This window comes from Zea mays, chromosome 3 (assembly GCF_902167145.1).
Source record: "Zea mays cultivar B73 chromosome 3, Zm-B73-REFERENCE-NAM-5.0, whole genome shotgun sequence".
NCBI classification, from domain to species: Eukaryota; Viridiplantae; Streptophyta; class Magnoliopsida; order Poales; family Poaceae; genus Zea; species Zea mays.
The window spans coordinates 119,558,075-119,573,042 of NC_050098.1; the positions used below are offsets into that span (position 1 = coordinate 119,558,075).

General features: G+C 42.0%; 2 protein-coding genes across 9 annotated transcripts; one reads left to right on the plus strand and one right to left on the minus strand.

The window, feature by feature from the left end:
- Positions 1-273: 273 nt before the first annotated feature.
- Positions 274-10,722, minus strand: LOC103650470 (pyrophosphate-energized membrane proton pump 3). 8 transcript variants are annotated; one of them, XM_035966289.1, is made up of 17 exons: positions 10,267-10,651; positions 9,189-9,492; positions 7,695-7,898; positions 6,104-6,298; positions 5,914-5,951; positions 5,102-5,832; positions 4,857-5,004; positions 4,643-4,775; positions 4,307-4,479; positions 3,780-3,900; positions 3,222-3,409; positions 2,179-2,616; positions 1,742-1,906; positions 1,506-1,661; positions 1,316-1,427; positions 1,022-1,241; positions 274-799 (listed from the first exon to the last, which is right to left on the minus strand). In XM_035966289.1, exons 6-17 carry the CDS (start codon positions 5,185-5,187, stop codon positions 700-702), a joined length of 2,040 nt encoding a protein of 679 aa, XP_035822182.1. In that variant the 5' UTR covers positions 5,188-5,832; positions 5,914-5,951; positions 6,104-6,298; positions 7,695-7,898; positions 9,189-9,492; positions 10,267-10,651; the 3' UTR covers positions 274-699. The 8 variants fall into 8 exon arrangements, with proteins under 8 accessions (XP_035822182.1, XP_035822181.1, XP_035822180.1 ...); XM_035966288.1 differs by having other exon boundaries at positions 5,102-5,805; positions 5,914-6,298; positions 10,267-10,692; XM_035966287.1 differs by having other exon boundaries at positions 5,914-6,298; positions 10,267-10,692.
- A 2,194-nt stretch (positions 10,723-12,916) lies between these two features.
- Positions 12,917-13,945, plus strand: LOC103652143 (bifunctional nuclease 2). Its single transcript, XM_020550874.2, has 2 exons — positions 12,917-13,292; positions 13,767-13,945. Exons 1-2 carry the CDS (start codon positions 13,001-13,003, stop codon positions 13,943-13,945), a joined length of 471 nt encoding a protein of 156 aa, XP_020406463.1. The 5' UTR covers positions 12,917-13,000.
- Positions 13,946-14,968: the final 1,023 nt, after the last annotated feature.

The following is a 14,968-nucleotide window of genomic DNA, read 5'->3' on the forward strand; positions in this document are numbered from 1 at the left end:
CAAACGGCCCCTGAAAATAATATGGGGGCTGTTGTATTTGATCATGGACTTCATAGGGAAACAAGCACCACAAATGCAGGATGGTTAAGGATGCAGCTTCTGTTGAGATTGATATGAAGTTTCTTTTGTTATCTGCGCATGTTTTCTGTGCTGGAAGCTATTAAATATTAATCCTCTTAGAAGTGCTCACAATCGGTCATATTAACACCATTACATAACATCAGTTTCTTTGTTAATGTGAAGAGTCAAAGGTAAGGTGTAGACCCAGTCACGATCCTAAAATCCATCGTGGATCGTTCCTTTCTTACAGCTAAGCTCAACGGATGTCATAATGTTCCCAGCAATAAACAAATACAAAACACTTGGGCTACTAGTTCAGTGACGTCCGTCACAAAATATGGCATTTGCACCATCACTACCCGTCAGAAATTCAGAATAATATCTACCGTCAAACCTGGGTACAGATCGCTGATTTCTTTCTTTCTTTGGGTACAACATATAGTCACACTAAAACCGATTGGACCATTAAAACCTGGGTACAGATCGCTGCTTTCTTTCTTTCTTTCTTTGGGTACAACATGTAGTCACACTAAAACCGATTGGATCATTACATCACATGCAGGTAAACACCTCATCTACAAGTCGCATAGATACATCTCCGCAGGGTTAATGGCAAGCTTGATAAATCTGGTTGGTTAATCACAAGAATATGGGAGCCATGACCAGTGTGATCGTGGCGAGCATCTTGATAAGAACGTGCAGCGATGGTCCTGCAGTGTCTTTGAATGGGTCTCCAACCCTGCAGCACAACACATACTCTTATAAGTGCATAAAAAACTTTTGGGTTGTGCCAATCATCCAGACTCCGAAATAAAGTCACACGCCATGATCGGAACTGTTTCATTATAGTTAAAACATCTATTTACTCTGCTTGATCAACAGTATAAACTCAGCTCAAGAATCTAGCCCCAAAGTATACAAGTCATTAGGACACGAAGGAGAGCATAAACTAGAAACTTACGTGTCGCCTGTAACCGCAGCCTTATGGGACTCACTGCCTTTGCCACCAAGGGCACCAGTCTCAATGTACTTCTTTGCATTATCCCAGGCGCCGCCAGCAGTGTTCAAGAAGAGTGCCATAAGAATACCAGCAACCGTCGCAAACATAAGCATGGAGGCTACAACTTTAGCTCCAAGAAGAGGCTGACCAGTGGAGTGGCCCAAAATCCGGAAGACAACGCCTGCAGACCACATAATTCAAATTAGAAAAGCACATTGAGTGCTAGTCACCACAAACATGGCCTACAAGACTCACCAACGGCCATGGGTGATATAATTGCTAGAGCCCCAGGTTTTATCATTTCTCTTAAGGATGCAGAGGCCACAATTGCGACACAGCGTCCATAATCGGGCTTCTCTTTGTAGTCCTGGATGATATTGTTACAAGTTAGCATCAGCTTTTCCAAGCATAAAACTGAAGAACTTCATGGTAATCATGCACTCACCATAATACCAGGCCTCTCGATAAATTGTCTCCTGACCTCATTAACAACTTCCTGTGCAGTTTTGCCAACTGCTGAACAAGCCCATGCACTAAACAGGAATATAAGCATCGAGCCTAATAAACCACCAACAAAAATCTCCGGGACTGCTATGTCAACCTGCAACAATTGTGTACGATCACTGAATATGAGCACAAAAGTTCAGTATTCCACATGGCATAGCAACACGTACTGCATACCTCCTTGAACGGCATTTGAGCAAAAGAAGCTACTTCGTCCATGTATGCACTAAACAGGAGGAATGATGCCAGTGCTGCTGATCCTATGGCAAATCCTTTTGTAGTAGCTTTAGTTGTGTTGCCCACAGCATCTAGAACATCTGTGATTTCTCTCACACTTTCATGCTGCACCGGTACACAACCACAATGGATGATTAAACATAATACATACTATTAATGCCTACATATAAACATGAGACGAATGCTAAATCTGCTAAATTGCATTGCAGCCATCATGGGACAGAAAAACAGTACATAAAACTTTGAATTGTTCATTTGTTTTGAACCATGAAATGCTTTGAAATTTTGTAATGGCAAAAGCACTAAATAATACAGATTGTTGCTACAACCTACAGGCTACAGCACAGGTTTGAGCTACAAAAGAAACATGTGTATACCTGCTGGCTCATCTCAACAATACCACCAGCATTGTCAGCTATAGGACCAAACATGTCCATGGTGAGAACATACCCTGCTGTGCTAAGCATCCCCATTGTCGCTACAGCTGTCCCAAAAAGACCACCAGTTGGGTTGCCAGACTCGTCCACCAAGCCAGAGGTCTGCCCCAGCCAATAGGATGATATAATGGCAACACTTATCACTAGAACTGGTAGGGCTGTTGATTCCATCCCCAAACTTACTCCAGCAATAATATTAGTTCCATGTCCTGTAGAACTTGAAAGAGCTAAAAGGCGGACCGGCTCGTGTTTATAATCCGTGTAATACTTCGAAATCCAAACAAAAGCATATGCTGTGATGATCCCCACCAAGCCACACAATGCAAAATTTAGCCATGCAGAAGGTGCTTGTTCCGTGTACAGGAGCCAACGAGTAGACTGGAAATTCAACACAGATCAATAATAATAAATCAACTTCTGGTGAGAAAGGTATGATTTTACTTTGTATAAAGGGAAGACAAGACATCACAAACACAGACTCTGCTCAGTGTGAGACTGGGTTGCATGACTATCATAAAAACGTCAGCAGAACTCAATCAGCTACAGAGTTATAGCAAGCTTTGACAAGGGTTCAAGGTTTTCAATATGTTTCAGTTATCCGTTTTAAATATCATTGGATTACATCTATGGATTTAGCTATAAGAAACTATCAGGCCAAGACCAAAATAATCTTCTCCCTGTTTGGACAATTACTGGCACCTCTCTTTCTTCCAAGAACATCTAATAGTTGATGTTTCAATGACTCATTAAAAGTGTTCTCTTTACATAAGATGCAAATGGGAAGCCTACATGAAAGATACCCAACAAACTACATTGTAGACCACTTTTGCATATGCAACTCTGAAGTGATTTATATACCCAGCTATTGGGAACAAATGCATTAATATCATACAGTATTAATGTATAATACAACAAATGTTATTGTAAGCAGTAAAGTAGCATAATCAAACAACATAATTGTTTACCAAACTAAAAAGACTCACCACTCCAAATGTAAGAACAGCAAGCATAATAGTAACAGAGTAGCCTTTTTGCATAATTGCCATGGGATCTTCGATAGGGGAAATGAGCCCAGAGTCACGTGTTCCTCTGATTGAGAGAATTCCGACTGATGACACCACCAAATCAAATGAATGCACAACAAGAGGAAACAAAATAAAGCCAGACGGATCTGCAATAATAAACAAAGCTGATTATGGACCATAATAGAGCGATTACAAAGGTGCGATATGTGTGCCATTGTACCAAAAACACAACAGCAACAACAAAGCCTTTTAGTCTCAAGCAAGTTGAGGTAGGCTAGAGTTGAAACCTAATAAATGCTGGTTGCTACAATTCAAGGTTCAGGTGTACCAAAAACACGACACTTCTTAATTTCAGTCAAAACCATGTACCGTCCAAGCATAGCTCATCCCAAGATTAATTTTTGTATATAAATAGATTAATAAGAACTTATGATACCAAGAATATTAGAAACCACTTGCAAGCTGTGGCCAGTATTCTTACTGACAAATATTAGAGGGTAAGCAAAAGAGACTTGCCCTCAATTTTACAGCGCTGTGCCATTGTTCCTCCAAGTATCATTGCACTGATAATTTCTGCTGCTATGCTCTCAAAAAGATCAGCGCCTCGGGCAGCACAATCTCCAACATTGTCACCAACCTGAGTAGTTTCTTTTGTTATACAAGAATATATAGTAGCAAAAGATGAACTATAGGATAACAAGAACAAGGCAAGTAAAGTTGTAGAGCAAAGAAATATTGTATTGAGTATTGCAGCGTAGACAAGAAATATTCAGTCCTCAAGAATGTTTATGATTCAGAATTTTACCAAACCTTAGGCAACAAGGCAACTCTTGCACATATAGTAGCATAGTACATAATTGTTCAGTGAGTTTCAAAACAGAAGCAAGCTATTAACATCAATTTATCCCCACTAAATTTTGAGAAGCACAGCAATGCTGATCTTCATCGCTAATAACAGGTAATTTGAACATAATTGATCAGTCTTCAATGAAAAATAATTAAAAATAAACAGCATTCCAAATTTTACTTGAGAACATCAATACCAAGTCAGCAATGACAGCTGGGTTACGAGGATCATCTTCTGGTATTCCCTGCTCAACTTTTCCAACCAGATCAGCTCCAACATCAGCAGCTTTCGTGTATATTCCACCACCCAACTGAGCAAAAAGGGCAACAAAAGAGGCACCAAAACCATATCCCACAAGGAGAAGAGGCACTACACACAAAAAAAACATATGAATCAGCAGCAGAATAATGTTCCTTTCACATAACAAAATGGTATTGCAATTTGCAAAAACAATAAAATAAGTAGATAATTGGTGGACAAGTTGGATTGTAATCTAGTGTGTTTTCAGGTGTATTGTGTACAAGAAACTTACAGTCGGTAACCTTCATTGACCCAGGTGAATCTACTCCAAGCCAAACATAAAATGTTGAGTACAGTATTGCCACGCCAAATACAGCCATGCAAACAACCACAATGGCTGAGAAACCACCAGCACGGACGGCAATCTGTTTTGAGGAAACAGACATGATTTGAAATTCTATTGTAGAAGGGCAAATGCCAAGTGCATCCAAAAACGAAAACCAAACCTGCAATGATTCCCTTGCAGAGCGACGAGCAGCACTTGAAACTCGTACATTTGCACGTACGGACACCCACATTCCAACAAAACCAGCTATTCCAGAACATAACGCTCCAAGGAGAAAAGAGGCAACTGTAATATAGGCTAATGTTGCCCTGCGTAGTCATGATAATTCATGAGATATCAACATGGCAACAACTAATAAACATATACAAGTACAAAAAAAGTTTCAGATAATGGCAGAAAAATCACCTTCCCAAGCCAGATGCCTCCTGCTGTGGGGTGGTAGTGCGGAAAATATAAATGCCAAGGATGACAAAGGCCAGAATAAATGCCATTTTAGAAATAGTTCCATATTGTGTCCTAAAAAAACCTTCAGCGCCATCTCTTATGGCATCAGATATCTGAACAAGAGAAGGCACAAAATCAAATCATGCTACAGCACTACTCTGGTAAGTCAAAAACCCAATAATACTAGCACAATTTAGAGACAAACAATCATAGGAAATAATAAAAGGGGCAGGGGGCAGCACAGACTACAAACTCCATTTACAGGATAAATGCTCGCACTGGGTTTGATCTCTGGCCCAAGTGCCTAATCCAACTTGCTTAGGACTAAAGGTTTGGTTGTACATAAAGGGCAGACCCAATGCCGCAAGTTCCCACATGAGGGGTCTGGAGAAGGGATAAACCAAGGGGCAAGCCTTCTCCCGCAAATACGGAGAGGCTGCTTCGAACTTGTGACCTGGTGACTCAGTGAGAACTTCTCTATCTTTGTCACTAAAGGCTATGTATCCCTTTCCCTCGCCGGCACTTTACAACTCATCTGAACAAGTCCTCGATGGCCCGACAATCTTGCGGGGGCATGATTCAATTCTAAGCTAAACCCATTCAATTGTTGCAAAAAGGTTTGAGCCCTGCATTGATAGAAAGGGCACTCTTTCCATGAAAATCTCCTAAAAAACAGACAATGGTCAAGCAGCCTGTCATTTAAGACAGAAACATGTTAAGCAATCATCTTCTGGAATCGTATAACTGTCAAAAATGAATGTTAATTGGTGTACCTTTCTCCTTCTCATTAATATAATGATACACAACTCTCCTGTGTGTTTGAGAGGGAAAAAAAAAGAAAATAATAAAAAAATAATATCCAAAATTGTTAGCAGACGTAAGAATCGATCTATTGAAGTCTGAAGTAGTAGATTGATGAGAATCCTATCAGTATAGAACTATGAGCCAAGGTGAGTAGCCTACTGTAGAGCATAGCATGGAATTTCTGCCCCGACGGGACATGTTCCACTAAATCATTGGAACTGCTGTGAGCCAACTCTTTCTCAAGTCTCAAACAGTCTAAAATGACTCAGTTGATGGATATAGCTAGCTAAAGCCTTAGCAAATAGCTGTCACCACTGCACCAGGCCTGCTCTTTTTGGTTGTACATTATAAAATCTAATAAATAGAACATTTGTATTAGTCAAGGTATCATCAACATACCCTACAAAGAAAATAGTATGTATAACCATATCTATGTTGATTATTTGGTCACAAAATGTGCATAAAAGAAAGAACCAAGAATCCAAGATACTGCATTGGCCATTAACTTATCGTAAAAAAAACATATTCAAAATATAGCAAATTTCTAATATTTTGAAGTCTGAACCCCGAATATAATTATTTGCTGGTTTGTTTGGTCCAGTTTCAAAAAATGAGCCTTTGGAGGGGTTAGAGTGTGCAGTGGATAACAGCCCAGCTCGCTATACCCATGAGCCGACGCCCCAGGCCTAGGTCCATCGGAGCCCACAATATAACTGTTTGGCAAAGCTCTGCTCCATGATTCTCTAGCTCCAAGAGTTGATTCTCCAGTAAAGTGATTCCGAGTGATTCTCTAGCAGGAGTGAATCTATCTGGCAAAATACGTTTGGCAAACAGTCTGTGAAGTGATTCCTGAGTTGGAGAGTGGGGACTGGGGAGCAGGTTGGGAGCAACAGGCAGCAAGTTTTTTGGCTCCCACTTTCTAGTACAAAACGGAGACTAGATTCACTTCACTTCCACCATGAGCAGGTCAGTTTTTTGCCGTTTGGCTATGGGAGTGATTCGCGCTGGGAGAAGAACTGTGAGAGCTCTACCGAACGCCCCTAAGGCCACAAGCCGAATTCAACCCAAAAGACTAGTCTGATAGGTGAAGTTTGTCCACGCAATATATGTTGTGCTACCCCAGCACAATTACCGACGTGGGACTAAACCTAACAGAAAGGCCTTTTTTCTCGAATACGGCCTTTGGAAGGCTCAATCATTGTGCGATATGATATTATCAAAAATAGATTACTGCATGAGCTACTCTATATACTCATGATTAGATTACTGCATGAGCTACTCTAAATTCTCATGGATAGATTACTGCATGAACTACTCCATAGTAACCTCCTACAAATAATGAATGATCTCGCACTAGTAGATCTAATGTGCCAAATTTGGATGCTTCCAGTTGTGTGGATGCATCTCAGCATCCACAGCCCCAAAATATCTCTCTTGGTGTGAGAGGGATATAGGAGCGGGCAGCCAAACAAATTGAAAGTTTTATCTATGATCTATTATAGATAATCAACATAATAATAGGAGTCGTAACAACTGAATCTCAAATATGCAGGATAAGCGAGCACAAGTCTGAAGCTCCAGGTTAGACTGATTAATTGCATGAAGCAGAATATGCAAAGCAAGAGAGTAACATTAGCATACAGCACTTTCTAAACACAGAAACAGCATGTGACAAGAAGCAGAGCATTGAAGATGCAGAAAATGAAGGCATACATATTATCAGTGAGCTGAATTGAGGCAGTTTTTATACCTCGGACATTTCTGGAGGTCCTTCGTCCTTAGCAAGAACCCACTTTGTAAGGTAGACAGAGAAGAATAGACTGAGAGTACATATACAGAACACAAAGACCAGAATTGGTGATGTACTAGCTCCCACATACAAAACACCACTGAAGACCAAAAGAGAAAGAATAATCACGGCACGGGGATTTACCCTCATCAACAAACGGAAGGCCTGTATAGCAACCAAAATAGACAAAATAAGAGACAAACGTAAAATATTTGACAGTTGCTCGTGACATGTTAAAAACAGTGTGTCGAGATGATCAATCAGCAGAAATGCACACTTCAAGATTTTTTTTATTTATCAAAATTTATGACATGAAATATCCATAAATCATACAAGTTTGAAACATAATATAATGAATCAGTGCATATTTCGATAGGAAAAAAAAAGCGGCTGTCAACCAGTGTTGCCTAAAGTACTTCAATTCAACTCATTTGAAATCCCATTATAAAGAATATAAGAGTGTTACAGTGGCCAGCTCTTTTACCTGAATGACCATTTTTGGAATATGAGAAAAAGAGGATATCTTTTAACCTACCCTGACTTGCGACTAACAGGATTTCTTTAATAGATAGGACCAAAGTCAGAAAGGCTTTGTTGTCATTATTGATGAGAAAAAAGGGATATATTTTATTTGGCTACTTTATGTATAAATTTCAAAGTATAAATATATAGTTAAAACAAAGAAAGATGGAAAGAAATGATGTAGTGTCCATAGTGTGCTAAATTGTTCTTTGGTGTACACTTTGATAACTGTCAATAAAAAAAACTCGACATGCAAGGGTAAGACAGTCCCCGAGCATTAAAATAAGAAGACCTTCTCACGTAGGTCGAGAAACCCCCCGAATCCCTGCCCCACCCATACACGGCGGCACCGTAGCCCATGTGAAACGACCTAGACCGGGCCTTAGACCTGTGCTTTGGAGTAGAATAGACGAAGGGATTTTCATAACCACAGCCTGAAATTCGCTACCACGAGGACTCGAACCCAGGACCTAATAAGTGCTACTCCATAGCCTGAAATTCGCTCCCACGAGGAGTCGAACCTAGGACTTATAAGTGCTACTCAGACCACCTAACCAACTCAGCTAGAGGTCCTTTCACGATAATTGTCAATAGCCATATACATTAAAACTAATGAAAGAAAAATAAATAAATAAATAAATAAATAAATAAACAGTGTGAATATTTCTTTCCCATCCAAAATAAAATAGTGTGAATATAGCAACAAAAACAGGGACATTCCACAATGCTTTGTTTCAGGACAAATACCATGTACTTGCATTTACTAGCATCAACATCAACATAGCCTTTTAATCCCAAGCTAACGAGAACGAAATACACACACAAAGTGAGCACATGACATATGAATGGATGCTAAGTTTGTCCTTTTCAATGTAGCCACAAAAGTCAGTTATGTATTTTTAAAGGTGGAGAAAGCTTAGCAATAGTCCATACCAGCGGTACAGATGATTTGCTTCGTACTGTTGAAAAAGCCCTTGGTCTTTCTTGATACGACCTTCCATTTTCCATGTCCTCTTCCATCATGATGGGATATGAATTTGCCCTCATTATTACTGGAAAAGGAACCAACTCCCCACCTTGGGGTAGGTCGCTCCCTGAGCCCTGGCGCTGATTTTTTTTTAGTCTATGTCAGACACCTCTCAAAATTAGTAAGCCCTGAAAGGTAAACACATCCAGATTTTCTTCAGCCTCAGTGACGAACTTCTCTTTGATTCAAAGGGTCCTTTTGCCGTCAAGTCTACAAGATGATATTAGCACGAAGCTAGGTATAGTGAATCTTCTATAGAATCACAATAATCAAACACAAAGTACAATTGTTGCCTAAAACATAAACTCCGGTTAAATAAAATAAAGTACAGCAACAGAGTACCAAGACACCTTCTATAATAAAGACAACTGAAAAGTATAGTCTTCATTGGACACACCTGAAATCTATGTAGCACAGATATGGATACACTCATACATGAACGTGGCATTTAGCAAAAATAGACAATACAGAGATATGTTTCAGTATTTGTTAAATGTTAAACAATAAGGCACGTAATTGTAATAGTGGCAGCAGCAGCCTATAGCTGGAAGGCTTTAGTTGGGCGAGATCTAACAAATAACAGATCTCTTCTCTGAAAGTTTGCACAGTTAAACATCTAGCAGAAAATATTGTTCAAACTTCATTTCTGCAATCAGGATTAGTGTCAGGTGATGAATAATTTTCAGGCAGGTAGCAGTTCTAAGTTCAGAGCGAACCAAGTAAGTTAAACATCTAGCAGAAATATTGTCTGCTCACTTCTGCGATCAGGACTAGGACTAGTGTCGGGTGAGGAATAGTTATCGGGCACGTAGTAATTCTAAGTTCAGAACCAGTAAATAAAGGGGTAAAACATCCTGTGTTCGTAACCACATGGATATAGAAACAACAGCAGACCGAGCAAAACTGACAGTAGTTCAATGTCTAGACTGTAGAGCGGGACATGCCTGACATGGCTACGGGAGAGGGAGCAGGGTGGGTTCTCACCGCTGCTTCACGACGGCAGGTGGCGGAGCTCGTTGCGCGCCGCGCGCGTGCAGGCGTCTGCGAACGGGGCTCCCGGGACGTCCGCGGCTAGCAGGCGGCGTGCGACCCCGGGGCGGATGTCGCCTGCTGTAGCTCGTGGCGCGGTGATGGATCTGGTCCTTGCCGCGGGCACGGGAATGGATCTCGGAGGAGGAGGCGGCGGCGGCACCGACGGGAGCAGTCGCCGGGTCACTGGAGAGGGGCCACCCCGCCGCTGGCGTCGCGCGAGGATGAGCGCGGCAGCTTGCTGGCAAAGCAGCAACAAAGCAGGCCGCGGATCTGCGAGGCGAGGGAGAGCTTCTCCGAGACACGCACACAAACAGAAACGGAGGCAGCAGGCATCTCCAGCGGACCGACGATCGTATTCCAAATATTTTGTTTTGAGAGAATTTGGTATTTGCCGTCACCACAAAACATATTCATAAAATTGTCATCAGTTCGACATTTTATAGACACGGATGGCCCCACAATTCATAGACACAAGAGTAATATTAACAAGCAGACAACGTTTCAAGTGATAGAATTTCAATTATTTCGTTTTATATACCATAGATTACGGCAACAACTAATATACAATCAGGTTTTATGTGCAAGCGTGCAAGCGAGGTTCCTGGTTCATTAGATTATGCAACAATATATCATATTTAACAATTAAATCATTCCACCGTCAGCTCGTATAGATTTATAAAAAACCCCTAACAAACCACGATCATGTCTACAGTTAGATCATGATCTAACGGACTAAAAGGCTCGTTTGCACTTGCATATAAGGTCTGATTGCATATTAGTTGTTGCTATAGATTACATTTTTTAAAGAGTGGAGTTTGAAGCAGTGGCGGATCCAGAAAGCCTAAAGGAGGGACTACTAAGACAAGTTTAAAATTTTTATTCTAAGTATTATGTTAAACCATCTTTTTTATGAAAAACTTATCCATCCTATCTCTATAAACATAAACATTAATTTTATTAACTAACCTAGTAAATAATTGATGAAACAAAATTAATTAAAATTACGATAAACAACTAACCTAGAGTTCTAGGCTGTTGCAGGCATGCAAATATGCTGGTGCTACTCTTGTGCCTGGTGGTTCACTGTCCAATAGTTCTTGTCTGCGCCTGGTAGGTAGTGCGCTGTACAGGCTGGATGCTGAACAATGGTTCTAGCTTGCTAGTTGCTAGTGCACTGCTTTTAGGCTGCTAGCTACTGCATGCTAGGTTGATGGCATGAGCTGCTCTTGCAGCACGGACAGGGCTAGCGCACGATGTTGCTGCATTCTAACGTAGTGCAGAGATGGGGTCGTGACATGGGCTGCAGCCCGGGCAGCCCCGGGTCTGAATCCACCACTAGTTTGAAGTAGAAAGTGGGAGAGAGTGAGATAAGTTTGTTGGAGATATTAATGGGAGGATGACCACGATGAAGATGGAAAAGAGGTGGACTATAGTGTGGAGTCTCTCCGACCCACATTACGAATTAAAATAAAATAAAATAAAATATAGGAACTATAAATTATTACATAAAAACTAAACATCTTCTAAATTCTAATATATGTCTTTTTCTTGTGGAGGAAAACTCCATTCTTACGAGTATTTACGAGTATTTCGTGGATATTCCTTAAAGAGGATGGATCTTGTTCTTATCCTTTCAACCAAAAACATGAAAAAGGGAAATGGCTCCATTCTATAGGTATACATTTAGACCGAGTCTGATGAGTTGATTCAAAACGCAAAAAAACATAGCTCAGACATGGCACGATCTGAAATATTTTAGATCGGTTAGACCGGCTCGATGCATCAAACTGTAAGTGGGCCGATATCACGGGCTATGGGCGGGCACGACTTACGACTTATTTAAGGCAGGCACGAAATGGCCGGTACGGAAAGGCCATATCTCTACTACTCTTAAGAAGATACCGTAGGCGTCCACATTGTCTGGCGCACGGTTCTGCCTGCCCCTGCCTCCGACATTCTCCCCTTGCCCCGCTCTCGGCCGCGCAATTCCAAGAACCCTCCATCATCGCCCCACCATCATCACACTATCCATCACTGCCCGCAATCATCGGCCCGCGCAACCACCCCATGCGTCGATGTCTGCCCCGTCCCCATCCCTGCGTTGCCCGCGGCCAGGGGGATCCACAGCCTTCACTGTGCCGCCGCCGAACCACACCTTCGCTCGCGGTGCCTCTGCCCCCGCTCTCGTCCGCCGCCACGGGCGCCGCATCATTCCCGCCCCTCCCTCACCCATCCCCTCCGGTCATCCCGCCACCCCCCGCGTCGCACACACCCCGCATCTGCTCTCCTGTCCCTTCCCCTCCAGCGATTTCGCCTCCCACCCGTGCTGCACACACCTCGCCATCACTTCTGTCCATCCCACCTCCCCCTGCGGTTGTGTGCTGCACACACCTCGCCGTCACTTATGTCCATCCCACCTCCCCCCGCGGTTGTGTGCTGCCCAGCCCATCTCCGCTCCTCGACAAGACCAATGGCGGCTGTTGCGTCCTCCGCTCTACACGCCGTTGGCGCCGTCGCCTCCGCCAAGCCCAGATCCGTCGCCCCCGGTATCTGTTGTAGCATAGGCGCAGGCCAAGAATCATTTTCTGACTTTTCTGCTTCTTGAGGTCACTTGGTTATTCCTGCACAACATTATCTGGACACGGATATTTATTTATTTGTTCCATTTTTTCATGGAGGCAGATTGATGGCGATGGAGGTACCTGTTTTCTGCCGTCCTGCAATGCAAGTGAAACTGCCTGCTGCTGCGCTGATCAACAACTCCCTGACCAAATCTGGGCAGCTTGGGACTGCATTGTTTGGTGCCATTTCAAAATACAGAAACATTTCAAGATTCATTTCTCTCATCTCTCAAACATCTACGAAGAACATAGGTCCATGTTGTAGCTTCAGCTCGTCTTCTGATGGTAATGGATACATGGCTGGAAACTCTAGCGAGAGTGATGAAGACTATGTTAATTCTACTGTGCTAGAAGCAGGTAATTCTTCACACAAGATGGTCTGCTTTTATATGGAGAATGCCACACAACATTCAAGTTTTACTTAGGCTTTATTTATTTGCTACTCTAGACTTAATTTTCCTATGTGATTAGTTGCTTGACATTCCATGTTCCACTCATTTGTCTCAAGCATCTTACTGTGTGAATGAAAAATTTGAATGCATTCCATTGCAACTTGTAATTTATCTTGTAATTGTACTGATATTGTGCCTCTGTTGCAAACTATTGTGCATATTATATCATCATTGGTACCATACATTACTATATGCAAGTTGCAAGTTGACAATTTGAATCGAAGTCATGTTTGAACTCGACACAAATTAAATTATGTTGATGGAATGGAAAGCAATTTGAATATTGAATAGTCAATTTACAAAATAGCTACTGGTAGTACTTTGGTGTGTCCCCAGTACCTGTTCCTAAGGTAAAATATGGTTTTGTGTTCTTTTCCAGTTGAGGTGAGAAGTGGGTCAGAAGGATATGTGATAAAGATGCGAGATGGAAAGAACTTGTGTTGTGTCCATAGTAATTTTCAAGGGAGAAATATTCCAGAGAGTGCACCACAACCTGCTATTGTTTTGAGGATTGAAGATGGAAGCAGAACTTTACTCCTAATCATTGTTTGTACGTAATCTTTTAGTTTGATTCAGTGAATTCAGAAGTAGGAATTTTTTATTGACATTAATGCATGTCTACCCTCTCAATTTTCTCAGTGGAGATGCCAAGCGTTCTTCTGATGCCAGTTATTCGTAATGTCCACATTGTAATTCCTTCTATTGTCATCAATTCTATTATTTCATACTATCTGTTCTGCTTGATGTAGTCTATATAACACCTTTCTGTTATAGGCACGAGCGACCATATATCAAGCTGTCAAGGAAATGATTGATAAAATGGGTTATGAGGTAATCTTTTTACTTGTAAGCATTTGTAGCAGATATGCTTACTTGGTCAAGGAGAAGTTAATTCATATTATTGCCCCTTCTATCATGATGGTGGTTTTGGGTTCAGGTAAAACTTGTTAGGGTAAACAAAAGAATTCAAGAAGCATACTGTGCTGATCTTTATTTAACAAAGGTACAAATCTACCTGTCTAATAAGTAAGAGCAAATTAATGCATTTTTAGTGGGTGCACCATTAACCTTAATAATATTCTAAAGTAGAAACCTCCTACACTGCAGGTCAATGATCCTACAGACAACACCACCTTCGATCTTCGGCCTTCAGATGCCATAAACACTGCTGTTCGTTGCAAGGTATTTTCTGTATATGTCCTTGCTACATACTAATTTTTTTAGTAAATTCATTTTTGTTATCTCTACTAATCCATATGTACGGACTGTGGGCGTGCACCCATCTTCACCACGCCTCCGCCCTTCCCCACCGCCCACGGCGCACAGTTCCCGCTACGGCTCCTCGCCCACAACGCGCCCTTCCCCACCACCCGCGGCGCGCAGTTCCCACTATGGCTCCTCGCCCTCGACCATCTGCCTCTCCCACAACACGCGTCTTTCCCTACAGCGAACATGACCGCGCCCCCCCCCCCAAATCCTGCCATGGTCCAGGGCTTCCGAAAGTGCGCGACCCCCAAATCCCACCATGGTCGAGCGTCGACAACGCTGACCTCGCCCCAGATCGATAGCGCCAACATCACC

Bases quoted from the DNA above. Each gene is read 5' to 3' on its own strand.
- LOC103650470 (XM_020550281.3), bottom strand. From the start codon at position 9,302: ATGAGGGCAAATTCATATCCCATCATGATGGAAGAGGACATGGAAAAT. The intron at 4,480-4,642 runs GTAAGTTTCTTG...TTTTGTGTGTAG, and splicing joins GTCAATGAAGGTTACCGACT to TGCCTCTTCTCCTTGTGGGA. The intron at 1,242-1,315 runs GTGAGTCTTGTA...TGTGGTCTGCAG, and splicing joins TATATCACCCATGGCCGTTG to GCGTTGTCTTCCGGATTTTG.
- LOC103652143 (XM_020550874.2), top strand. From the start codon at position 13,001: ATGGCGATGGAGGTACCTGTTTTCTGCCGTCCTGCAATGCAAGTGAAA. The intron at 13,293-13,766 runs GTAATTCTTCAC...GTTCTTTTCCAG, and splicing joins TTCTACTGTGCTAGAAGCAG to TTGAGGTGAGAAGTGGGTCA.